This window comes from Aulonocara sp. 'chitande type north' Nkhata Bay, linkage group LG3 (genome assembly GCF_057382095.1).
Source record: "Aulonocara sp. 'chitande type north' Nkhata Bay isolate Kocher_YH1m ecotype deep benthic linkage group LG3, A_spYH_male_GT1.1, whole genome shotgun sequence".
NCBI classification, from domain to species: Eukaryota; Metazoa; Chordata; class Actinopteri; order Cichliformes; family Cichlidae; genus Aulonocara; species Aulonocara sp. 'chitande type north' Nkhata Bay.
The window spans coordinates 65,149,276-65,177,264 of NC_141346.1; the positions used below are offsets into that span (position 1 = coordinate 65,149,276).

The 27,989-nt window shown below is 42.9% G+C and overlaps 2 protein-coding genes across 2 annotated transcripts in view; both read right to left on the reverse strand.

The window, feature by feature from the left end:
* Positions 1 to 869: 869 nt before the first annotated feature.
* The window catches only part of LOC147336599 (protein NLRC3-like), an 84,905-nt gene continuing 57,785 nt past the window's right edge, over positions 870 to 27,989 (reverse strand). The window contains exons 4-7 of the mRNA XM_086285499.1: positions 6,437 to 6,513; positions 4,493 to 6,320; positions 2,809 to 2,982; positions 870 to 1,065 (exon numbers count right to left, since the gene is read on the reverse strand). Coding sequence (XP_086141625.1) covers positions 870 to 1,065; positions 2,809 to 2,982; positions 4,493 to 6,320; positions 6,437 to 6,513 — 2,275 coding nt within the window. The remainder of the gene's footprint in view (positions 1,066 to 2,808; positions 2,983 to 4,492; positions 6,321 to 6,436; positions 6,514 to 27,989) is intronic.
* Positions 10,437 to 21,064, reverse strand: LOC147336600 (uncharacterized). Its single transcript, XM_086265440.1, has 4 exons — positions 20,809 to 21,064; positions 16,002 to 17,774; positions 15,327 to 15,676; positions 10,437 to 10,464 (listed from the first exon to the last, which is right to left on the reverse strand). Exons 1-4 carry the CDS (start codon positions 20,824 to 20,826, stop codon positions 10,437 to 10,439), a joined length of 2,169 nt encoding a protein of 722 aa, XP_086121566.1. The 5' UTR covers positions 20,827 to 21,064.

A 27,989-nucleotide genomic window follows, 5' to 3' on the forward strand; every position in this document is an offset into this window, starting at 1 on the left:
GACTTTGACGTTTACTTCCTGCACAGCTCTCTCTCTCTCTCAGTGTACTTCAAGAACAGTTTACCTTCAAAAATCTGTTTCCTGCATTATTCACTGCTTATTACGCACCAGTCTGCTGTTGTGTTCACTGCTGTCGGCCTCCGAAAACAAAGCCTCATTTCTGCTGTTCAATACTGAAGAAATTTAAACCTTTTAAAATGATGACAGATTACAAACTCTCAGCTGTGTCTGTAATCAAACCTCTGTAACTTTGCTTCACTTCAGCAGCATCAGCTCATGTTCACATGTTGATTCATGGTTTGCTTCAGTTTTTGATGGACTGCAGAATATTTTGAAGGTTATCTGCTATAAAAAGCCAGAACAGGAAAATCTGCTTCATGTGTTTCTGTTTGATCCTCAGTGGCTTTGACACAAAGGCCTCTGCTGTGATGATCACACCTCTGATCAAGTCTCACAGTGTCAGCTTTGTTTTTATACATATGGATATGTGCTGATAAATGATCAGAATTATAATCTTTCCCACTGTCTGCTGTGTGCCGTGACCTTTGACCTGCTAAAGACAGTCAGCTATGGATTATTCATTGTTGTGTCTGATACTTAGGACTGTGAGGAAGAACACTACACAGTTAATCAGGGTCCCCTCTCTCTGAATCAGGAAAGGTGGGCAGGCCGTGTGTGGGCCGCGGGCCATACGTTGAGTCTCACTGTTTGAAATGTGAACATTGTTCTGCTGCAGTCAATGGACTAAACCAGAGAAGAAGAAAACAGACTTTACCATGAAGATCCTCAGTGTGGATCAGTATAATATCAGCCTGATGTCTGCAGTTTAGTGTCAGCACAACTTTCACATCATATTCATCTCAGCACAACTAAAACATGCTGACTGACCTCAGAGTTTCAAGTCCACATCCTGGACTCTCCAGGAAACCACACAGATGCTTCACTCCTGAATCCTGCAGCTTTTTGTTGTAGCTCAGCTCCAGCTCTCTCAGATGGGAGGGGTTGGACTTCAGTGCTGCTGCCAGATAATCACAGCTGATCTCTGACAAACCACAGCCCCACAATCTGTATAAAGAATGAAAGATGAAAGTTTATTATACAAAGTGTGAGCTTGAAATCATTCAGTGTTTCATCATCTGTTCAGAGCTGAAGAAGGTTCAGAATGTAGAAGTTTAGAAAATGGAAACTCCAAACAGCTGAAGCCAACAGGAAGCAGCTTCAAACAAACACAACAAGAGAAAAAACTCTGAATGTTTCACATTAAAGTCGTACATTTATCATAAAAACAGGACAAAGACTTGAAAAAGTCATGTTTTTTCCTTCCAGGAACCACAAGGCTTCACTTTTAAAGGTGAAGTGTGAAAGAAATGGACATATTTGAAGTCCAACACCTTTTTCCAGTCACATTATTAAAGCAGACAAACTACAAGCTCATTTTCATTCCAACAAGTCATCTTCTGACCTGGACTAACAACACTGGTCTCTATGTGCAGCTGGCTGTGAGACCAGTGCTCAGGGAGCGTCTACAAAGTGCAACACTGAAAGAACATCACACACTCATTTGCTTCCATCATCCAACCTGAAGAGGAAACAGACGGCTCCCCTTCAAAGTAAAAGCTGCTCCTTTTGGACACAGTATCAAAGAAAGTCTACAGTATAACATAGAAAAGACAGAACAAAGTTTTGGTTGTTTTTAAATTGTGCAGAAATGAAACTACACTAAGCTCAATTATGTGACAGACATTTCATCCCATGTCAGTTTGGCCTCATCCTGGGCCGGATTATCCAGCACACACTCTGACCACAGGCCCAGGGGCCACGCACAGCTGGGCTCCATCCAAGAGACATGAAACAAACCAACACAATAATAAAAAGCACCATGTGATCTTCTTACATCTTCAAGACAAACATAGTAAAAACATGAGCATATTTGTTTCCTGATAAAATGATGTGACAGGTAGAACAGAGTAAAGTGGTGGTGTTACAGCCTTTCTCCCCTCTGCTGCCGAGGCTGTTAGTCTCTCCCAAACTCAGCTACGGGACTTCCAAATGAATGAAAGCAGCAGAAGTGGCTTTACAAATGAAAGAGGAAGAGGAGAAGAAGAGGAGAGGGAGGCCACCCTGACCATCACTCCAGCTGAAAACATCACACTTCCATTAAAGTTGGTGAGGAAATGTTGAGCAGGATGAGCTGCTGGCTAATCTGGAGGCTGTAGCAGCAGCTCACAGTCACAGTGGATTTCCACTCATGAAAAAGCTCTGGCTGCTTCATTTCTCATCTCATATCAGAGACTTTAAAGCTTCACTGAAGCTGTACTGTGATGCTTCCATATTCCAGTGAGGCCTCCATAATGATTTCAGCTGTTCTGTACACACACTGTGTGCCCTGTATGGCTCAAAGTCTCTGCAGCCTGTTTTTATCTGCTATCATCAGATCTTCATCATCCTCATTCACATCCCTCACACACTCTACAGCCTCATCAGCACTGACTTCATCTTCACTGACTGATGGAGCACAACATGAACCTGTGGAGGCTGAAACACTGTCCTGTCAAACATCTCCCCGTCACCACTCCACTTCTGTCAGCCTTTAAATGAACCCTGCTCAAGTCTGTCACTTCTGTTTGGAGCCTAAAGGAAAAACTGTTGTTCAGTCGTTTGGAAAGACAACATTTCTGAAAGCACTCAAACTTCTTCACATTTGTCTTCAGACACATCCTGAACATGTAGGAACTAAAGAAAGTTTCAAACATCAATCAAAGACCTGAAATATAGAAAAACAACAACAGCCGCAGTCAGTGAACTCACCTCAGAGTCTCCAGTCGACAGTTTGGACTCTCCAGTCCAGCACACAGAAGCTTCACACCTGAATCCTGCAGCTTGTTGTTACTAATGTCCAGCTCTGTCAGATGGGAGGGGTTGGACTTCAGAGCTGAGGCCACAACTTCACAGTGAGACTCTGAGAGTCCACACTGAGTCAGTCTGTGATGATAGAAAAAATAAAATGTGTTATTATAAAAGCAGAAAATCTGCATTATAAACACAGACTGAATATATATGAAGACAAAACAGAGTGAGGTCATAATCTGATGAATCTGCTCTTCACATCTGTGCTTCAGCTCCTCTTACTGTGTTTGACATGACACAACGATTGAGTCTCTCTCAGACCTGCAGACTTTTAATGAGAATCTTTGTTTGGCTTTAATCTGCAGATGAAGGAGGAAGATGGTGTCACATTTAGGCTTCCATAACGTCCACAGTCTGTCACTGAGATCTGATCCAGAGTCAGAGTGAAGACACACATTTGGACTGTTTCCTGTTTTGACTCCAGAACATTTTGAATGAGTTCAGCTCAGTGAAGAGTTCCAGCTGGAAAGATAATCTCTGTTTGCTACCTGCTGTCAGGTACGACTGTTCACGTCCACACGCAGGAAAAACCTGCTGACTGTTACCAAACGGAGCAGAAATCTCATCACTGGACAATAATGATGAATGAACTCAGAGCTGCTGATATCAGATCTGATTTCAGGGGAACTAAACACAGAAATGATTGGCTCATTTGAGCTTTCTGAGCCATTATCTGCTGCTGTGTCGCTAGTTGGCAGAAAATGATTTGTATTCCTGTTCAGGGCTTCAGTGTTTATGAGTCCAGATCCAGGTGACAGCAGGTCAAAATGATGTTACCTGTCTGTGTCCAGCAGCAGCCTGTATTCACTTTGAATATTGTTATAACCTGACATGGATCAGTTTGTCTTTGATTGGTTTGTAAATGTCACTGTTTCCATTGGACCTGAGTGACGTACAAAGACAGAGAGGGAGAGAAAGGAGAGAGAGGATGGAGACAGCAAAGAGAGAGCAAACACAAACAGGTGAGAGTGGACAGGTGACCAAGGTCAGCAACCAATCAGAGAGCTTCTGTTTGACCCACAGTCACTGATGATGACTGCACATAACCAAGCAGTGTGTTACTCTGATATCAAATATGGATCCTGCTCTTATAATAATGATGATCAGATGATATTATTGTGTTATTTTGTAGCTGAATACGATGTTTGTGTGATTATCAGTGAAAGAAGCAGTGAGGAGGATGGAGAGAGAGAGAGGACAGAGGGAGAAGTTAGAAACACTAAAAGGATTTTTCATGGATTTCATGGATGATTTGAGTGATTTCCAGCAGGACACTTAAACATGTCAGTGGACGTCCTAAAGAACATATTCACTGATATGAAACGTGTCATTGAACAGGATCAATATCAGTGGAAACATGGTGGAAACAGCTGTGACTGCATGGATGTGACACACTTCAAATCTGTTCTCCACTCTTGGATTTGGGATCCATGGAGCTGCTGCTGAGTCTGTACAATAAAGGAATGGTGTGGAAGGTTGCAGCGTACGGACACAAACACTTTGTGGTTACAATCTGATTTTATTTTCAACATTAAACTACTAACCTACACTGATCAATGATGTTAGTGATCACATCTGGACTCACCCAGCCTTTCTGCAGTTCCTCACAGCTGGAATCAGTCTCTGTCGTCCCCGCTCTGATGTTTTGTACTTCAGCAGGTCCAAGTCATCCAGAACCTCCTCTGACATCTGCAGCATGAAGGCCAGAGCTGAGCACTGGATCTCAGAGAGTTCCTTCTCTGATCTGTTCTCTGACTTCAGGAACTCTTGGATCTCCTGAAATAATGAGAGGTGGTTCATCTCCATCAGACAGTGGAAGATGTTGATGCTTCTGTCAGGAGAGATTTTATCACTGTTCATCTCCTTCAGGTTGTTGATGACTCTCTGGATGGTTCCTGGACTGATCTCTGTCTGACCCAGCAGACCTACTAAGAGTCTCTGGTTGGACTCCAGACAGAGGCCATGAAGGAAGCGAACAAACAGGTCCAGGTGGCCATTTTTACTCTGGAGGGATTTCTCCATGACTCTCCTCAGAAATACATCAAGTGATTGGAGATCTTTGTTATCAAAAAGACTGAAAATCATCTTGATTAAAGATTCTGATTTTAGAAACATCTTCAGCACCTCTGTCTTCCTGCTGGTGTGACAGTGGAACATGTAGACAGCAGCCAGAAACTCCTGAATGCTCAGATGAACAAAGCAGTAGACTGGTTTCTGGAAGATCACACACTCTCTTTTGAAGATCTCTGTACAAACTCCTGAGTACACCGAGGCCTCTGTCACATCCAGACCACACTGCTCCAGGTCTTCTTGGTAGAACATGATGTTTCCTTTCTCCAGATGTTCAAACGCCAGCCTCCCCAGCTTCAGAAGAACTTCCCTGTCAGCCTCTGTCAGCTCCTGTGGACTCGTCTCACGTCCCTCATGGTACTTGTTCTTCTTCCGTTTTGTCTGAACCAGCAGGAAGTGTGAGTACATGTCAGTCAGGGTCTTGGGCAGCTCTCCTCTCTGCTCTGTAGTCAACATGTGCTCCAGAACTGTAGCAGTGATCCAGCAGAAGACTGGGATACTACACATGATGTGGAGGCTCCTGGATGTCTTCATGTGGGAGATGATTCTGCTGGACAGCTCTTCATCACTGAATCTCCTCCTGAAGTACTCCTCCTTCTGGGCGTCAGTGAAGCCTCGTACTTCTGTTAGCCTGTCAACACATGTAGGAGGGATCTGATTGGCTGCTGCAGGTCGGGAAGTTATCCAGACGAGAGCCGAGGGAAGCAGATTCCCCTGGATGAGGTTTGTCAGCAGCTGGCTGACTGATGACTTCTGTGTGACATCAGACAGCAGCTTCCTGTTGGTGAAATCCAATGAAAGTCTGCTTTCATCCAGGCCGTCAAAGATGAACAAAAGCTGAGAGACAGCCAGCTTCTCTGCTGTGACCTTCTGTAATGTTGGATGGAAAACATGGAGCAGCTCCAGAAGACTGTACTGCTCATCTCTGATCAGGTTCAGCTCCCTGAATGAAAGCAGAACAACCACACTGACATGTTGGTTCTCCAAGCCCTCTGCCCAGTCCAGAGTGAACTTCTGCACTGAGAAAGTTTTTCCAACACCAGCCACGCCGTTGGTCAGAACCACTCTGATGGGTCTCTGTTGGTCAGGTAAGGCTTTCAAGATGTCCTGGCACCTGATTGGAGTGTCATGGAGGGCGTCCATCTTGGAAGCTGTCTCCAGCTGCCTCACCTCATGTTGGGTATGAACCTCTTCACTCTGTCCCTCTGTGATGTAGAGCTCAGTGTAGATCCTGTTGAGGAGGGTTCCACTTCCTGTTTCATCACTTCCTTCAGTCACACGTTCACATCTCCTCCTCAGACTGATCTTATGTTCATCTAAAACCTCCTGCAGACCAACATCTGCTGAAAGAAAGAAAAACAATGAGACTAAAGAGAAAGAAAACTCTTCAATGTCTGAACAACACAAGAAGTCCAGTTTTCAGAAATGAGTCCATCAGCAGACAGATGTTCAGTCTTACTTTGTACACAGCTGCTCTGACTGGCTGTCTGCAGTCCAGCTCTGCTTCTGGATCTTTCACCACACTGTGCAGAAGCTCTGATGGTGACACAGAAAAGTCAAAGTGGAGATACTTCTGTGCACCTTTGATTAGACTCATTATAAAAAGGAAAACAAAGTTTGAACACAGTCATGTTTCCAGTTCACTGACTTACATTTATTCCATGGACACTCACTCTAACCTGAACCACAGCTACAACCCAACATTGTTGAGGCCTCATCTCCTCCTTTCCTGACTGTAGAGGTTAAATATGCAACAACCAACAAATAAAAGAATTTGGTTCATTTCAAAGAAATTCACACGGTGACCAAGTAAAGTAACCGTAGTAAAGGAGACAACATCCCGTTGATGGTGGGATTATTTGAAAGATTTACTTTAGTCACGTCACCAAATGCAGTTGAACCACCCCTGGATCCATGTTTGACCATTCTACCACTCTGAGCTCTGCTTTTTAATCATTTTATTATTATCATCATTCATTTATTCATTCTTTGGAGGGGGGCTATTTCCTAATGCCGCCCTAATAAGCTGATGTTCAAGGGGAAATATAACAGAAACTCGTTCAGTGTTATTCATTAATAAATTAACAGATAAACTGTGAAGAAGAAAAAAAACTGAGATTTAAAGGAGAGAGTGAGAAACTTGATCATCCATCCTCATAATACATGTTTATCAGTATCTGCTGTGACCATACTGCAGTAATAACTACAAGTCTACATTTCTGTGACTGTTGATCAATCACAGCAGGAATCTGAGCTCATCTCTGCACACAGAGCAGCTTCAGCTCTGGGATAAACTGCTCGCTTCACGTCCTTCTCAGCTCACAGACACTCATCCTGATATTTTCCTTTAACATTTGATGGTATAATTCATCTGAGTTTACACTTTATCTGCATGAATACAGAAAAACAGAGCCAAACACCATAAACCATCAGTTTCACCATGTAGAATATATTGTTGTTTCCTTGCTTTTAATTCAGAGAAAAACTCTGATTTGGATTTTCTCTGTTCTCTTTGCCACAGCCCATCCCAGCAGCAGCTGAAGCAGCTGACTGTCACAACACTGAATAACACTTTAGGAGGAACGTCTTGATGCATTCTCAATCATCCAGGAGAGTAAATCTCCAAAAGTGGATTCTGTTCATCTGGACGTAGCATAAGTGTGTCCCAGCTGGACTTTTGTCAAAGCTGGAAAGGCGCCTAAAGAAAGCTCCAGCCGATCCAGGTGAGAAGGACAACCGCTGCCTAAGAGAAAACCTGTAGTGATCCCGTACGTGTCAGGAGTATCGGAGCAGTTGAGATGCATTTTTTCTAAACACCGGGTCTCTGTGGCTTTTAAACCCAAAAACACGCTGCACCAAAAACTGGTCTACCCCAAGGATCGGGTCCCCCGACACAAACAGAGTAACATAGTGTACGCTGTTAAGTGCAGGAGGATTGCCAGGATTTATACATCGGGGAAACCAAACAACCTCTGGCTACAACACAGAAGAGCCACCTCGTCAGGCCAGGACTCTGCAGTCTATTTACACCTACAGGCCAGTGGACACTTTTTCAATGATGAGGATGTAACATCCTGGAGGAACGCTGGTTTGAGGGTGGAGTCAAGTAGGCCATTTAGTGAAAAGGGAAAGACCATCTCTGAAACGAGGAGGGGGCCTAAGGGTACATCTGTCACCATCTTACAATGCTGTGATTGCAGCCATTCCCCAGCTCGCTGTGAATGGTACTCATGACCATTGATCAGTGGTTGTTGATCAATGGTCATGAGAATTTGCATAATTAAGATTAAGGAACTGACCTCCCAGCCCATTGTTCCTTCAGTGGGCTGGTTTCAGTCATTATGTAAATGTCCTGTTTATAAGATTGAAACCTGCAGTCAGGTGAGACTGAAGGAGTCACCTGGATGAAAGACGAAACGTTTCTCCCACAAAACGCTACGAACAGATGAACAGAATCAACTTTTGGAGAACGTTGAATCAGTATTTCAGCTTTATGTCTGTCTCCACGTCGGTTGAGTGTGAAGTGCATATGAGAGCATGAGGGTGGGAATGGATGTTTGTGTCTGTGTGTGCCTGTATGTCTGTGTCTATATGTCAGGTTGGGTATCAGACGCCACCTCTCTGGGGACATCTCAGGCCCTCCAAGGTATGGAGGCCTATCTCCCTATATAAAAAATTCAGGAGACTAATTTTCCATGAAGTATATTTGGGAAACATGTACAATTACTTTTTAATTATTCAATAAATAATGTTTGATTAAAACCTAACTATGAATGTGTTTCAGGGAACGCTGAGGATAACTGCATTGCACCTTGTCCCTGTGTATGAGCCCTTAGTGCGCAGGGAGCCACCAGCCACCCGCACAGTGCAGAGATGGTCAGAGGAGAGCGAGGAGGCTCTTAAGGACTGTTTTGAGTCGACTGTGTGGGAGGTGATCTGTGACGACCACGGAGAGGACATCGACGGCCTTACTACATGCATTACTGACTATATTAATTTCTGTGTGGATAACACCGTACCTACCAGGACTGTACGGTGTTTCTCCAACAACAAACCTTGGATTACCCCAGAAATTAAAGCTGTCCTCAAGCAGAAGAGGAGGGCCTTCAAATCCAAAGACAAAGAGGAGTTGAAAAGGGTGCAGAGAGAGTTGAGGGGACTGATAAGGAATGGGAAGGACAGCTACAGGCAGAAGATGGAGAAACAGCTTCAGCAAAACAACGTTGGTGAAGTCTGGAGAGGCCGCAGAACCATCTCGGGCCACAAACAGCAGAACTCTCTGCCTGGGAGGGATGTGAGATGGGCAAATGAACTGAATCATTTCTTCAACAGATTTGATTCAGCCATGAGGCAGTCTGCAACATCGGCTGCAGACTCACCCACCCCCACTGCTGCTGTTCCACCTCTGACACCTCAGACACTTCACACCTCTTCTATTCACCCTGCTCACTCCCCCCCACCCCCAACAACAGCATCCAATACACACTCAACACAAGGCTCCAGCCTGTCTCTCTCAACCACCCAGGTTAGGAGGGAACTGAGGAGGATTAATGGCAAGAAGGCAGCGGGTCCAGATGGCATCAGCTCGAGGGTCGTCAGGTCCTGCGCGGACCAACTGTGTGGGGTGATGGAGCACCTCTTCAACCTGAGCCTGAGGTTGGGAAGAGTCCCACAGCTCTGAAAAACCTCCTGTGTTGTTCCAGTGCCAAAGACTTCACGCCCCAAGGACCTCAACAGCTATAGGCCGGTGGCTCTGACATCCCACCTGATGAAGACCCTGGAGCGGTTGGTCCTGGCTCAGCTTCGGCGCCTAACAAGCTCATCACTGGACCCACTTCAGTTTGCCTACCAGCCTGGCATTGGAGCGGATGATGCCGTTATTCACCTCCTACATCGTTCCCTCGCTCACCTGGAGACCGCTGGAAGCACTGTGAGAATGATGTTCTTTGATTTCTCCAGTGCCTTCAACACCATTCTTCCCTCGGTTCTGAAGGACAAGCTGGAGAACTCTGGAGTGGACCATCACCTCACTACCTGGATTTTGGACTACCTCACCGACTGACCACAGTATGTGAGGACTCAGGGCTGTGTGTCGGACAGGGTCGTCTGCAGTACGGGGGCCCCACAGGGAACGGTTCTGGCTCCGTTCCTCTTCACCATCTACACTGCAGACTTCTCCCACAACTCCACCCAGTGCTTCCTGCAGAAGTTCTCTGATGACTCTGCAATAGTCGGCCTCATCACTGATGGGGAAGACAAGGAGTACAGAGGTCTGACCCAAGACTTTGTGGACTGGTGCCAGCTGAACTACCTCCAGATCAACGCCAGTAAAACCAAGGAACTGGTGGTAGACTTCCGCAGGCACAAGCATTCTCCACTGCAACCACTGAACATCCAGGGTATGGACATTGAGGCTGTGGACAGCTACAGGTACCTTGGTGTTCATCTGAACAATAGACTTAACTGGAATCATAACTCAGACGCCCTCTACAGGAAAGGGCAGAGCAGGCTGTACTTGCTGCGGAGACTCAGGTCGTTTGGAGTGGAGGGCCCACTCCTGAAGACCTTCTATGACTCTGTGGTGGCTTCTGCTATCTTTTATGGTGTGGTCTGCTGGGGCGGCAGCATCTCTGCTGGGGACAGGAAGAGACTGAACAGGGTGATCCGAAGGGCCAGCTCTGTTCTAGGATGCCCTCTGGACCCAGTGGAGGTGGTGAGTGACAGGAGAATGGTGGCTAAGCTGTCATCCCTGTTGGACAACATCTCCCACCCCATGCAGCAGACTGTGACAGCACTGAGCAGCTCCTTCAGTGGGAGACTGCGGCACCCACGGTGTGGGACGGAGAGATTTCGCAGGTCTTTCCTCCCCACTGCTGTCAGCCTCCACAACAAAGACTTTAACTGAACAAACACACAATCCACACATGTGCAATAATACTAAGTGCAATAATCTTTTCTGGCATCGTTGTATTTTTACTCAGTTGTATATAGCATTTGTATTCTATTTTTATCTTATTGTATATTTTTATTCTATTTTATTCTACTGTATATAGTATTTTATTTTATTCTATTCTGTACAGCTGTGTACTGTATTTATTCTTATCGTATTCTAATTTTTGCTTCATAACTTTTGCACTGTCCACTTCCTGCTGTGACAAAACAAATTTCCCACGTGTGGGACTAATAAAGGTTATCTTATCTTATTGTTTGCTCCATGTTAGATGCTAATGCTGACCGCAGCATGATTGAAATGGTAAAGCAAAACAAAAGAAAAGAAACACATAAGTCTTAGTATCATTACTTGCCAATCATGATAAAAATGTTGACTAATAGTATTCACCAAACAGAATATGAGTGTTTTATTTTTCCTTTCCAGGTGCAGTGTGAATCTTGCCAAAGATGGGCACATTTTGAATGTGAAAAATATAAAGAGAGCAACGAAGAATATAAATGCAAAAAAATGTAAGGAAAACACAGAACAACTTCAAATAAAAACAGCTGTCTTTTCCCCTCCATGTGTGTTTGTATTCTTTGTCAACATTAGATGATTGTGTGCAGGAAGCATGTTTTAATAGTGTGATTTGGCCATCTGAACATGTTACCTAAATAAATCCAAGCAGGAAGCATGTTATTAACGTCCTAGCGAAATAACTCAAAGTTTTGAAGTGATTGGGCCATCTGAACATGCTACCTATATAAATCCAAGCAGGAAGCATGTTTTAATAGTGTCATTGGGCCATCTGAACACGCTACCTATACAACGGAGCCATTAACCACGTAAGGTAGCATATTCTGATAAGGTAGCACGGATTGATAGACAAGACCATAAATTTACGCTACGGTAGGATGTTTTGACAGAACACCGGGACAAACTGTGTTCCTTCTCAGCTCAACACGAAATGCGTAATATTTTCTCTGAATACAGAACAATTCAGTTTTTTACGGGACGGTTGGAAACTCTACTAAAATAAAGTTCACTATCAGTAACATCACAGCACCACCCAGCTGTATAGAAACTCCGTCATGCTAGCTAGTAGCAGTACGAGTTATTGTAACTGACTGTAAAAAGTCAGCACAAGGAAAATAAACTCCACCTAAACTTGGTTTATATCTGACCCAGATAGACTGCAGGGCCCTATTTCAAGAAGCCGGTTTAGTGCAAACTCTGAGTAAGTATACCCTGAGTTAACGAAAACTCTGGGTTTTCGGTTTCACAAAGCGAGTTTAGATTAATTCTGACTGAGTTACTATGACACTCCGTGAAGCTAACCTGCTCCCCAGCAGGTTTACTCCAACTAACCCTGACTTTCTCCGCCTCTTTGTCGGAAACCTGACTGTAGGAAGTGTCAGACATGGCGTGCCCCTTCCTTGAAGAGCCAGTAGATGTTGAAGCCCAAATTCTCCGCAGAGCTCTCTGCCGGGAGAGAGTGATTAGAGCGCGTTTGGACATTTTACCATTTCCTGATGATTTTCTGTGTGAACGTTACCGTTTTTCAGCACAATCTATAATTTATTTGAATAACATCCTCAGGCCTAATATTGCTCATGTGACACATTGTGGACATTCTCTCAGTTCTGTACATATTATTTGTATTGCATTTTTTTGCAAACGGGAGCTTTCTGTATAATATTGATGACGCTGAGCACGTTTCCAAGGCTACCGTCTGTCGGGCAGTCAGGAATGTTACAGTTGCACTGAAACGTCTCCTGCACTCGTTTGTGGTGTTCCCCGGTCATAGACCCACAAGATTTATCAAAGAGAGATTCCACAAAATTGCAGGTATCAGGATGAACAAAACTCAATTCATGATGTGGTGATACTTGAACTACTACTTAAATTTTACATTTATTTTCAGGATTCCCAGGCGTGTATAGATGGCACTCACATTCCAATCATTGCTCCTTCAGTAAATGAAGGAGACTATGTGAACAGGAAGTCTTTCCACAGCATTAATGTACAGGTACATAGTTCCCTGTAGCATTTCAAACTAACAAATTATTTCATTATAGTAATGGATGCTAATTTGTGTTCTCTGCACTGTGAAGATCATATGTGATGCCAACATTATCACAAATGTGGAAGCCAACTACTCAGCCTCTGTGAGTGGTGGTGGTGGAGGACCCCCACCTGTTTTTCGGGCCTCTGCTTTTTTTCTAGTGGCTATAATGGGTACATTTGAGCATACAGATTAAGCAAATATGTACTTGTAATGTGCTCAGATAATTGCAATAAGTGCTCACAGAAAGAAAATTAATGTAGCCTCTAACTGCAATTGATTTACATAGGACAAACAGACCAAGCACTATGGCTCGTAATACAATTACACCTTACCTGTTTGGACTATATTTTTATATTTCATTTTTACTTGCTGCTAGGAACGTTTGGGGCCTGTTGGGTTGCACCTGCTCTCACATCACATCACAAAATAAAATGTATAAAATAAAAAATAAAATAAAATATAATAAAATAACGTGTTAAATGGGTGGAAATCCCTAGATCAATGTTTAAATTAACACTCACGCATTGACTCTGTCGGCTATGTTTTGCCATGCATGCTCCCTTTCTTTTGCAGCTGTGGCTGTGTTACTTTTTTCCGCGGAATTTGCATGTTATCGGCATATGCTGCCATCAGAATTTCGGCCTCAAGCGCTGTAAAATACATTGACCGCGCCTTCTTTCCCTCCGTCTCCATGGTGACTTGCTTAATCTGTGCTCCACTAATCAGGGCTTTATGTATCCTCGTGCGCGCGCTTAACTTGGGGTTAAAGCAACTCCGCGTTGATTGAACTAATTGTTATCAGCCTTTCTGAAACCGAATATTCCGAGTTGGACAGTTCGGGGTTACTCAACCCTGAGTATCGTTTTTCACTCTGGGTTTTCTAAACCGGCTTCTTGAAATAGGGCCCAGCAGTAGAAATCAGTCCAATAACAAGGTGTGTAACATCTAGCAGGGTGACAGAAAAACCCAGGGTAACTTCTAAGGACCTCAACGTCTCTCTCACATTGTGTTTTTTAAACATGCTTCCATTTGTCACTTCAGTCTTTACTCTGAAATACAGGAAGAGAAATCATGGCTGAAATAATTTCTCATAAAACCAGGGGTGTGGTCCAACAGTCAGTTTGGTGAGGAAGGTTCCTAACTGAGAAAAGTGACCCAGAAGTATCTGTGTAGCAGCCACAATGAATCAAGATCATGAGCTTTATTAACTGATCAAAGTATCTTCTTTCATCTTCTGTATCATTCAGTTTGCATTGGTAATGCCCATTATTGTAATGCTTTTTTAAGACGAGCAAAACTTTATTTCACTTTGGGTTAGCTGGGATAAGTGATGGATGGAGGGAATTTTACTTCAGCCACAGAAATCCTAAACAGGAAGGAGTAGCAGAGTTACAGTGGATCACTATCCAGCAGGGAAACAAGGTTTATTTCAATTTCTTGGCCATGAGTGAGATTTACTGAGTGGGCAAATTAGGGAGACGACACCATCAGATCCCGAGCCCTCCATGTGTTAATCAAGAGACGGCTGCTGTGCTACATCCATAAATAATGAATAAATTAGGAGCTAAAGCTGAAAGGACAGTTTATTTGTACCATCTTCACGTGAACACATTCAAGAACATCACAGATGAAGAAACATTAAAAACTTCCACACTACATAAAGCAAGAAAAATAGTTTTTCTTTCAGGTGGTTTCAGAAAAACAGAAACATCAAACATCTCCAAGACTCTCTTTGAAAGAACTAAAAACCTTTGTTCTCATGGTCCAATCATGAGTGAACTCCCCGATTAAGCCTTGTGTGCTAAAACATGTCAGAGTTTTAAAGGTTAAACATGAGTTTCCAAAACGTTTTGCTGGAGAACAATGAACTATTTGACTGAGTTTCAATCATTTACAGACGAGCAAAATCAGGACAGAGAAAAAAGGACAAAACTGACTCAGTAAAAAACAGAAAAGAAGATCCCATGTAGATCTGTATTATGTAGAATTTCAGCCCAGCAACCAGTTCAGTTCAACACAAGTTTAAATGATTCTATCTGAACTCTGTGGAGCCTGATCTCAAGCTTTTTGAGTCTGACACAGAAACCAGAGGATCTTTCTGTGTCTTCAGATTCACTGTGATCCAGTGATGGGAGTGATTTCAGCCCTGAGTGATCGCGCTGATGTTTGCACAGAGCAGACAATGAGGTGAATGTTTGGGCACATTGGTAACAGTGAAACAGTTTATTAGTAACGTGGGATCGTTTGTGTGCAGAGTATGAACTGAGATTCCTGAAGCTCTTGTCACACTGGTCACAGCTGTAGTTTCCTTCCATGTGTGAACGTTCATGAATGTTACGATGACCTGACTGTGAGAAGCTTCTCTCACAGTGTCTGCACATGTGTGGTTTCTCTCCTGTGTGGACTCGTTTGTGTGATTTAAGCTGACCTGCAGTGGTGAAGGATGACCCACACTGATCACAGAGGTGCTTTTTAACCCCACTGTGAATCAGTTCATGTTGTTTTAAATCACTTGGTGTGGTGAAGCTTCTCCCACATTCTTTGCAGTATTTCCGTTTGTCTCCAGTGTGTCTACGTTGATGTCTTTTTAGGGTCTTTTGCCAACTGAAAGTTTTTCCACAGAGGTCACAATGAAAGTCTTTCCCACCACCACAGTGATGACAGGGTTGAGAACTGGATCCATCTGTGTCGCTCTGCTTCTAAACAAAGACACAAAGACAGTGTAAGTCAGTCCTTCAACATTTGTATCCTGAACGTCGCCTGAAATAAAGAGCATCTCTGCAGACGTCCAACTACATTTGACTGTTTCAGTTAACACACTCAGTTTACTGGGCTGCAATAACTACAATACTACCACCATAATACTACAGTAATACTAAAATCATAACTGAAAGGAAAATCTGAACAATCACTCAGAGCTGCTTTTCCATGCAGTAGAATTGCTAACATGCTAACACAGTTTAATGAGCAGAGTTGTTCCAAACAGTCAGGCTAAAATGACAAGATAACAATATAAATACATACCTCACAGTAGCTGCACTTGTAGAGTCTCTTTCTGGTGTGGATCTCTTGGTGTAGGCTCAGGTAACGTGGAGATTTAAAAGTCTTCTCACACAGGTCACATTGATAAGGTCTCTCCTCAGTGTGGGTAAACATGTGTTGTTGTAAGTGTGCGTCTGTTGTAAAGTATTTGCCACACTGTTCACAGCAGTACACATCATGTCTGGTGTGAATGCGTAGGTGTGTATTTCGGCTCCCTCTCTGGCTGAAAGTTTTTCCACAGATGTCACAGCTGTATGCCTTAATTCCAGAGTGGGTAACTAGATGACTCTGTAAGCTGTTACTGTGAGTAAAAGCTCTGCCACACTGATCACAGCTGTATGGCTTAATTCCAGAGTGGGTAACTAGATGCCTCTGTAAGCTGCTACTGTGAGTAAAAGCTCTGCCACACTGATCACAGCTGTACGCTTTAACTCCACTGTGGATGAGTTGGTGTTGTTTTAGGGAAGGCTTGAAGGAAAAAGACTTTCCACACAAGTCACAGCTGAACGGTCTCTCTCCAGTGTGGCTGACCTGATGCTGTTTTAGTGAAGCTTTCAGAGTAAAACCCTTCCCACACAAGTCACAGCTGAACGGTCTCTCTCCAGTGTGGATGACCTGATGCTGTTTTAGTGAAGCTTTCAGAGTAAAACCCTTGCCACACAAGTCACAGCTGAACGGTCTCTCTCCAGTGTGGATGACCTGATGCTGTTTTAGTGAAGCCCTCACAGTAAAACCCTTCCCACACTCGTCACAGCTGTATGGCTTAATTCCAGAGTGGGTAACTAGATGCTTCTGTAAGCTGCTACTTTGAGTAAAAGCTCTGCCACACTGATCACAGCTGTACGCTTTAACTCCACTGTGGATGAGTTGGTGTGTTTTTAGGGAACCCTTGAAGGAAAAAGACTTTCCACACAAGTCACAGCTGAACAGTCTCTCTCCAGAGTGGATGACTTGATGCTGTTTTAGTTTAGCCCTCACAGTAAAACCCTTCCCACACTCGTCACAGCTGTATGGCTTAATTCCAGAGTGGGTAACTAGATGCCTCTGTAAGTGGCTACTGTGACTAAAAGCTCTGCCACACTGATCACAGCTGTACGCTTTAACTCCACTGTGGATGAGTTGGTGTTGTTTTAGGGAATCCTTCAAGGAAAAAGACTTTCCACACAAATCACAGCTGAACGGTCTCTCTCCAGTGTGGATGACCTGATGCCGTTTTAGTTTAGCCCTCACAGTAAAACCCTTCCCACACTGATCACAGCTGTATGGCTTAATTCCAGAGTGGGTAACTAGATGACTCTGTAAGTGGCTCATGCGAGTAAAAGCTCTGCCACACTGATCACAGCTGTATGGCTTAATTCCAGAGTGGGTAACTAGATGACTCTGTAAGTGGCTCATGCGAATAAAAGCTCTGGCACACTGATCACAGCTGTATGGCTTAATTCCAGAGTGGGTAACTAGATGCTTCTGTAAGTTGCTACTTTGAGTAAAAGCTCTGCCACACTGATCACAGCTGTACGCTTTAACTCCACTGTGGATGAGTTGGTGTCTTTTTAGGTAACCCTTCCAGGAAAAAGACTTTCCACACAAGTCACAGCTGAACGGTCTCTCTCCAGTGTGGATGACCTGATGCTGTTTTAGTTTAGCCCTCACAGTAAAACCCTTCCCACACTCGTCACAGGTGTGTTTTTTCTCTCCCTTTCTTCTGTGAGGTTTGTCGGCCTCCTGAGAGCGCTGACTTCTGGCTCTATGTTGGTCCTGCAGTGACAGAGATACAAACAGAGGCAGTGAGTGAAATGCAGTCGTGGAACAAACTCAACCTTCAAACTCCATTAACACTAGTTTTAAACCTGAAGGTGGAGCGTGGCACCAAACACCTTAAAGGTCTCTTATCCCCACCTGCTGGTAGTTCTAACACATTACATCCAACCTGCTGTTAAAGATAATTCATGACTGTTCAAACACTAAAATCATGCCCATCCCTCCTGATTGTGTACACACACACACACACACACACACACACACACACACACACACACACACACGCACACACACACTATTTTATAATTTAGATCATTTTGTTGTTTCCTATTACATATTTCTATAATTTGTATAGATTTATACATAATTATTCAGTGATAATAAATCCTGTGTTTGTTTATTCTAAAGGAACCCCGTTAGCTTCCACAACAGATGTTGCTCGTCTTCCGTCAAATACTCACATAAAATATTACACAATAAAGTGGATTCAAGATATCCACATAATTTCACTCTTACATCCACAGTGAGGTTTCACAATTGTTAAAATATAAGCAATCAATAATAATAATAATAATAATATCAATAACATTGAGGCACATTACACAAATTTCAAAAACAAATCATGTCTTACAATATTTACAACAACTAAAAGCTCTGTAAATCGGCTTTTAAGTGTTCATTGAAGTTTTGAATAATTCTCTAATTTTTTAAGGCAACTTATTCCACTTAAAAGTTGCTCTAAATGTAACAGTTTTACAAAATGTTACTTTTAACTCGAGCATTTACTAAATTGCAGCTTGTTGAAAACTGTGTAATATGATGATGTATTTCATCTGGATACTGCAGCTGAGCAGAATAAATGTGGTGTGTTTAACAGAATTGCTTTCTTTAGAACTACAAGTAAGCCATAGAATATTTTAGCCTGTACAGGAAGCCAAGAAAGGTTATTATGCATTTTATCAATATTAGTATAGTATGAACATCTTCACACTAATCTGGACGCCTTATTCTGGACTAACTGAAGTCTGTTAAGATCTGTCTTATTAGCTGCTGACCAAATGATTGAACAATACTCCAGATGAGACATTACTAGTGCATTAATGACATCTTTCATAATGAAGAAGCGATACACAAAGAGCATTTCATAGCCATAGCTATGCCTTGTCGGCAGAGTTATGTGACATTAGTGATGTTTGTACTTTCAGCGTTTACTTGGTTTTAAAGCCTTTAAAATATACGCCGTTCAATAGTCGACCTTAATCTGACAGAGAATGTGATGATTTTGTGGATAATTAAAGTCAGTCATATATCCACAAACACAACAAGCTGAAAGTCAGTGATGCTGCTCGGTTTGCAGTCCTGAATATCACGGCACAAGCAGGATTCACTGCACTGTTAATGTTAGCTGTGTTATATTGCTGCCTCTGTTCGGTGGTGTCGAGCCAAACAGACTTTAACGTGTGTTTGAACGAGCTGACGGTTCACTCGTTAAGCTGAAAGAAAGATGCTTTAATCACAGCAGTCACACATGTGTCCACTGCACCATCTGGAACTCTTCTTGTTTACACTCGTAATAACACAAACACTAAATCCTGCTTCTCTGGTGCTGTTGTGTAGCAGTGTGTACACCTGAGACTGTCACCTGTCTGTCTGTCCTGCACTCTCTCTCTGTTTCTTTCTCTCTGATTGTGGAATAAAAGTATGAACATGTGTTTATAAGTTACACTTGTGTTTGAATCCTGCAGCTTATCACACATTTGATTTCCATGTGTGACGACTGCAAGTGTCCAGAGTGAGGACAGACTGAGGGACCCACTGCTGCACATCATCTGTGAGGCTTTGCAGCCCTGATGATCCACCAGGACAAACTCAGCAGTGTGTGAGGAAGAGGAGGAGGAAGAGCCAGCAGCAGCTGACAGATGGAGAGAATAGACAGACTGTTCCCTGTTTGTGAAGGACTGCTAGGAAAGTTTAACATAACTGTCTGTCCTGAATCAGTCTTATTAGGTAATGTTCAAATAATGTGATCATCCCAGTGTTTCCAGTGTGGGAGAAATTACTCAGGGCCTTCAAGTTACACACTATGAAAGGCAGCAACAAGTTTAATGTTCAGAAACCTAAAGTCTGTATCAGCAGCAGAATGGAGCTAAAATAAATGTTGGTTTCAGTTCTATGAAGCTTTGAGTATTTTGGATCAGTAGCTGCTGTGTTTGTTGCATCACATTGCTGTAACTGTTTATATGCTTTATATATTCTGAGCTAAGTTGATCTATAGTGTTACATCATATTCTATAAGGATGTTATGTGTTTGTAGACTTTCTGCCCAGTTTGACCCATTTAGCAGAAGTCAGCACTTCGGCCTTAGCGGTCTTTGAGTACGTGGCCCTTGAGGACTTTAAAGCTGCAGAACCTGAATCGGGATACAGCCATGATGATCTCCAGCCTCGTGCTCGCCAACATTCTCACCTGAGTTAAGAAGACGATCACTGAAATGGTCTCAGCAGGTCCTTTGATGACAGCAATGAAATGCAGTGGTAAGGCTTTTTGGGGATTAAGTTCGTTTTCATGGCAAAGAAGGACGATGCAGTTCATCTGATCACTCCTCATAACATTCTGGAGTGCAGGCAAAATGCTATTATAAAAACTTAAGCAGCAACTTCTCCAGGTTCCAATATTTATGCAATTCTCAAACCTTTTGGCCACGACTGTATAACCTCTTCTGAAGTTTAGTGGATATTATACATGGTTATGCTCAGGATGTGTCGGCCAGTTTCCACTGGAAACGCCTTTTGGTTAAACTGTCAGTGAGGAATTTGCATTTGCACTGTTACATTTTTATATAACTTTAATGCACATAAACAACAGCTGCTTGTTTCAGTGAAAATACATTGATGGGTTTTTAATAAAGTTGTGCAGCTGTAAAGTATTTTGTCTGGTGTCAATTCTATCGTCAGCTACATCGTTATGGCAAATGTTCAAATGTATATGGTGATAAATATCTTTGGTCATATGGTCCTGCTCTGTCTGTCACCTTCTGTGTTGAGCTCATTGTTTCCTCTGTAGTGGCTGAGCTGAATCCAAGTAGCTGAAAATGTTCCTCTGCTGCTCCGTCAGACTCTCCTCCTCCTGCTGATCAGCTGGGACACAAAACAGATCTTTGTTAGGCTCCACACTGCACTGAAGAGTCAAAGTGGCTCATATGTTCATCTGACAAGTAAAAGAACACATTTTTGTTTCCCGAGGTGGGCAACTTGTTGGAAACAAACACAAAAGGTTTGAGCACTGATACCTGCCATTGCTGCCATTGAAAGATGCAACGCCAGCAATGTGGATTGTCAAGACTCAAACCAATCATCAAGCAAAGACAACAGGGATCATTTGTTTCTGTTTATTTAGCATTCACAGCATTTGCCTTCTGTGCAGGGGAAGTCCACGCACACTGTGTGGTACCGCCATCCGCAGAAGGTGCATTCAACCTCTGTAAGAGAAACGAGATTGTCTGAGACTGAAATGATATTCACTAAAGAAGTGGTGATTTGTAAAACTTCAAGTGTATGATAAGGTGAAAACAAATACACAACTGCATGTCATGTAGTTGAAGCTTTTTCTTCTTTTGGAAGACCGGAAAACACTGAAAGTTACGAATTAGTCCTTTATTTATCCAGGTAAAAAAAAAATCTCATTGAGATTAAAAATCTCATTTCCAAGAGAGACCTGGCGTCATGGCAACACAAGTCACATACCACATAGGGATATAACATTTAAAACAAATACAATATCCCAACATGTGTAACAAATGTATTGTGCTTGAAACAAATTCAGAATAGGTGATAAAGCAGCTGCACATGTGTGTCACGAGTAAATCTGGCTGTATAACAAACAGAAACAAGTGATCCCTGCTGTCTTTGCTCAATGGTTGGTTTGAGTCTTGACAATCCACATCGCTGGCATCTTTCAATATGTTTGAATGCACCAGTGTAAGTGCAGCCACTCAGACTCTGCTCAATGTGTTCATAGAAACAGGTGCAGATGTGTCACGAGTTCATCCAGCATTAGCTATTGCACTTGGCCACAGGTGGCAGCAGTGGACTGACCTGCATTTGAGACTGCTCCAGCTGCTCTGTGACAGTCAGTAGATCTGCTACAAATTGCAGATCATATGCAAGTTTTGGAAATGACATTATAAATATTCCTAACTTAGCCACGGCAGCATTGTTGATGTATTACCTATATTGGCTGAAAATGTTCATTTGCAGAGAAAAGACAAAGGCAGACTGTGCTTACAGGATGTTACATGTTATTATGTGATGTTATTGAAATCATCATGAATAACAGGAGTGGTGATTTGTAAAACTTCACATTTTGATCCGGGACGTACTCTGCATAAAAACAAGCGCTCACTCTTCCTGCTCAACAAATGACAAGGGCGGAGCCTTATACCACGTGATACAGAAGCTGTGCTGTGTGATGCTAAAATTAGCAGGGAAACAACAACGGAGAGCACGTCAGGGATGACGAGAAAGTGACAGGAGAAAATCCGTCCCGGTCAACCACCCAAACATCAATAACGGGAACCTTATACAGCGCTTCCCTATACCCGTCGAACTCCCGCAGGCACAAAGACATTACGGAGGCTATCACTTATCACCTGACCAAAGATATGGCTCCATCAACACTGTGCAAAACGAGGGATTTAGGAAAACGATCAACACCCTAGACAAACGCTACACAGTGCCGTCCCGCAACTATTTTTCTATTGTTGCACTACCTGCTCTGTACACGCAGCGTCGAGCAACGGTGGAGACGGAATTTCAAGCAGGACAACATTTTGCTGCAACAACAAAACGTGAGACGTTTGTTGTTTTTATGTTTATTTATTCTTATGAGAGAATCATGATCTCAATTCTAAGCCAAAAAATCGTGATTCTCATTTTATGCAAAATCGTGCAGCCCTAACATTAACACAAAACTATTGTTTCACCAGAGAAACACACATGAAGAGAGAGACAATAACAGCTACCAAACAGTCGTCATAATTCGTCACACAATGAGAAAAGGACAAATCAACAAGTAACAATGACTAATTAATATTAAAATCTGTAACATAATGTATTGTTTGGAGTTTAGTCTGATTGGTTCAGGATGAGCTGCCATTATCCACAATTAACCTAACAGACCTACACCTTAGTTCACAGATTCACTTTGTCTAAGGTTGATTTCTGGGATTTCACACAACCCAGGATTCAGATCGTGAATCCATGATGGGCTTGGATTTACATCATTATGAATGAAATGTGCTCTACTTGGAAGCAGCCGGCCCCGCCCCTTTTGACGGCTTGTGTGAGACTTTAAATCATCAAACTGTAAATTATAAATTTAAATTGTTATTGATCCTTTACCCCGAGTCCTAAAGTGTAGATTTATTTTCTTACTCTTCTTATATTTATTGTTTGTTTACTTGCACCGCTGTAACTGCAGCTTCGTCGTCTCGTCTCTCTATATGCTGGACTGTCTGTAGCGGAGATGACAATAAAGTTTACTTTGACTTCAGCAGCGCGCAGGCGCACCGAGGGCTCTAGCGCTCACTTTATAGAATTTAGAAAAAACATCGGTGCAGATTATAAGTCTGTATCATAATATCTGTTTGTTGTTTTTATTTTGTTTTGCGAGTTGGTTATTAGATGCCGCTCCAGCCAGCCAGAGACTCCCCGCCGCCCCGCCCTCTCCTCCCTGTGCCGCCAGCAGCAGGCGCACCTCGCAAACGGAGGGCGCCCTTACTCCCAGCAAATGGCTGATAGAAAACCGATCGGTGCCTACGAATTTCCCAATATGCGCTGGCATGACGTCGGGGAAGCATGGGTACGACCGATTATTTTATTTTTTTCTTGCCCGTGATGCCCCCCCACCACGATGCATTCTATTGGTTTGCACACTTACACACACCCAGCTGTGGTTTCCGGTTTTGCTGGACTCTGGAGAGCCCCGCCTTTAACGCTCTTCTCTCACAGAGAGCAACAGAAAACTTGGAAAAACTCCAGATTGACTGAACTCAGTTCAAAGTTACCTTGACACCTTTAGATGTGAGACGTAGTGATGGTCCGCTTGAAGCTGACGCTCCGGTGCGTGTGTCAGAAAGATCAACGCACTGCTTCAGAAGCACCGTGTCGAGGCTTGATTCGTTTGGCCAGAGTCACGTGATCAGTGACGTCTGAAGCTTCGTTTAGAACGTACCTTTTTTTAAATCGAACTTTATTGAAACACACTGAGTATACAACATACAAACAGATGAAGTTTACAAAAGAACAGAACATGAACATACAGAACCAGGAGTAAAAAAATTATGATATGAGTAGGCGAAAAAAATCAACATATAAATATTGTTCTGAGAGGCTTTTTGTTGGTTGAGTCTGAAATTGATTGTATGTACAATTCATATCCTTATAAAAAGGCAGAAATATGGTGTTTTATTAATAAACTTACATTCATGGATATAAAATAGCTAAAAGTATTAACAATTTTTTTTATAAAAAAACATTTATCATTCTTCCTGGGGAACTTAAAGAAAAAGAATAAAACATTTTCCCATCGTAAAGAAAACTCCCTTAAACTATAGACAATAACAAAACTGCTAAATTCTTCCAGAATCTCTGTGTAGAGGAACCAAAAGAGATGTGCCACAGTTTCTGGATGATCTGATGATATGAGATTTCCTTCACCTTGTTCACAATTAGATATTTATGGGATCATCCAGACTGTCTTCCAGGTGATATCTGGAACATGTCGGTTCCAGTAAGATATTCTATATATGGGAGAGACATGATATCTTCTTGGAATAAACTACGTCTTCTCTTATTGCTGTTACCAAGTTCCTGTGAAAAGCAGATTTTTCCCACTGCTGACTCAGCTGGATCAGGGAGAGTGACTGAGGCAGATATTGAGCTGTCAGTGTTTTTATATAACATTAAAGTCCCTGAGGGTATGGCACCAAGCACCATTGAGAATTCCCCAACACTGACGGGAAAATTATATAGTGTAAGGAATTCATTGTAAGTAAGTAGTACTCCCTCGTTAAATTTTAAAACTTAGTAGCAGCCGCCATTGTTGGCAGCTGAAATTTGGCTGGGCCGCGCTATGAATTCTGGGATATGGTGGGCCACGAAGGACACACTCGACCCATCCTTCAAATTCGGGGGAATGAAGGACGCATTTGATCCAGTGTTGTTCTTCTGGGGTGTTTGTGATGGAGCAGCAGCTGCTGATCCTGATGTCCTCCACCAAGGGGGCAGCAAATTCAGCTGACTGTCATCATTTATTAAAAAGATGTAACAATGTGACATAATGCAATATAATAGTGTCAGTTACACATTGTGGGTTGCACTGTGGCCAGAATGGACATTACCTCCTGCCTAATGGAAGCTGTCAGCCATCCTGCAACCATGAATTAGATAAGCAGAAGTGAAGGGATTGTTAACAACAATTTAATAATAAAATGTAATGTGATAGTTGCACTTTATTAGCTACCCACAATCGTATGAATAATAACCATGAATGCACTGCATGCTCATAGCAAGTTCTTTAGGTTTAAAGTGAGATCCTGCTTTAAAGGGCGCTTCATCTGCTGGGAATGACATGTTTCTTCTAGTATGTAAGGCTCAGCCCATCTTACTGGGACTTACTTTTGTAGATCCACATGCTCTAAACCTGCTGCTCCATGATTGGTGCAGAAGCTTTAAGCTACTATTAAGAAATAATGACCATGGACTTAGTTGTTACTACAATAACTTATCATTGAGCAACTTGTATATTTAATTTTACTTGTAAAACTATGCAAGTAGAATTCAATGGGGCACAGTGAGCTGAGCACAGGCCCACTCTGTGACACTCAGAGGTTTGTGGATATCATACTGAGAGTATTGCAGCCACTTTCCCACCACTTTAGCACAATGTTTACATGAGACTCAGCCACACTAATGTTCCTGGGCAGACATGTGGTGCAGCATGGCTGATGGCACTGTACCTGCAGCTGTCATGGACAAGAACCACTCAATACCTCACCCAAGCCAAGCCTGTGCTGATGTTGTGATCTGAGACCGAGACACTAACCCAGGATCATGATATGATGTTGTGAGAGTTTCACTAAGAATTAGCTCTGATTACAAGATTTCAATCTATCGTAACTCTAATTTGTATTTACTTCAGTTTGTTCATCTTGGAGCTGTGTGCAGCTGAGGACAGTCTTATTATTACCAGGTGAGGATATGTAACAGCCACAGTCTGTAGAGATGATGTCACCATGGAGTGGTGATGTCACTGGAGCTGCCAATATGTGCTCCAGCCAAAGCTACACCAGAGGGTTGTGCTGTGTAACAGGTTGGTGCAGGTGGTGTTATCTACATTTGAACATTAGGCAACAGTCTCATGAAGACACTTTATATTGTTCACTAAAGACCAACAATAACAGAGACAAAGGGAGAGCAGCAGAACTAGTGCTAACAATTAGCACTGCTAGCCTGCCCACCAACACCAGCTAATGTTCTAAAAACGATGATCAATGATTTTGCTGTAACGGCTCCAGCTGTCTGTGTCAGGGACACGTTGGAGATGAAGTGAGTGATCCAGTGACAAAGGTTTGGAAACCTGCAGTCAGCTGAGACTAAAGGAGTCACCTGACCGAGAGACGAAATGTTTCACTGAGAACGTCCAGATGAACAGAATCAACCTTTGGGATAATCTGTTCCACACATCCATGTTTCACTTACTGCATTATATTTCCTCATTGCTGTGCACACAGGCCTGTGGCTTATAACCAACTCCAAGTTCAGACTCAGAGGCTGCTGAAGCTGTTTTCTGGAACAGAGACGTGTTGGATATAAAACCAACTCTTCTTTATGTGTCAGCACTGAGGAAAGGAGCAGCTTCGTTTCTAAGTGTATGAAGGACTGTAGCAGTGTGTGTGTGAGGTTTGTTTCACAGACAGAACCATGTCAAAAACACAACTTCAGGTAAAAACAATACAAAATCAAAGAGTCTGATCAGAAGGATTAAACAGAGGAGTGTGGGACTGTTTTTAACAGACAGCAGGTTAAGCCAGGCTGGAGGAGTAAACTGAGACTCGGTGTGAGCAGCAGTGTGTTTGACAGGAAGCTGAGATAAACAGTCTGGAGCCCATTTAGTGCTTCATATGAAAGTGTGAGGATTTGAAAGCAAATCTAAAATCAAGCAGGAGTCAGTGTGAGAATGATTTGTGCTTTTCCTCAGTCAGATGCTGGGAGTTTCAGTTCATCCATGTTCAGCGTGCTGTGCTTTGTGTAACAGGAGAATATGACAGTATAAATCAAGTCTTCATGTCACTGAAAGCCTCCACAGTCTGCTATGGAGGTGCATCAGTTTGGATTTACAAGAATAACATTTCTTAAACCTGCCACAAGATGGCGCTCCAACAGAAGGGATGTCCACAGTGTAACACAGACACACACATACTGTGTGAATGTGTGAGTGAATGGGCTTTCAACACAAGGCTTCTGCTGCTACCTTTAATTACATAATTAGCTAACAAGAACAAACTGTTAATTACCACCAAAGAACGGCTCCAGATTTTAGCTGCTGACCATTTTGTGAAACGTTGATTACATCAGCTTATTGTTGATTTTTCAACCTTAATATCAGCTGCTTTAAAGGAGCCTCGTTCTCTCGCAGTAACAGTTTTCTTCACTAGATGCAGTGCAGGCACAGTCTGTGTTTCTAAACTACACACTAATGTTCATTGTTGTGCAGCTAAATCCTCCCTCTGGATGGGAAGAATCCCTGTCAGGCTTCAAACACCTGGCTTGGTGTTCTGGAGCTAATGTGTCACCTGTGAGGACTCTGAGATGAACACACAGCAGACACTTCAGTTCTCCGTCTGTGTGCCCTCAGTTTCCCAGCATGCCTTGGCTGTGGTGGTGGAGGTGAATGAGGGGGAACATCTGTCCTGCTGCTCTGTCAGCACTCAGGTTTCATACCTGGTGATCTCAGAGGACAAAGCGGCGTTACAGCAGCGCACGTTGATGAGACCTGATGCTCTGAACAGTTCAGACTTCAGCCTCACTCTGAGAAAACAAACGACTGACTGTCAGCAGCAACTACACCTGCTCCATCAGTGACGGAGAGAAGAACTGAGACTGAGAGACATACAGCTGCAGGTCAAAGGTCAGAAACGCCCGCTCTTTGTAC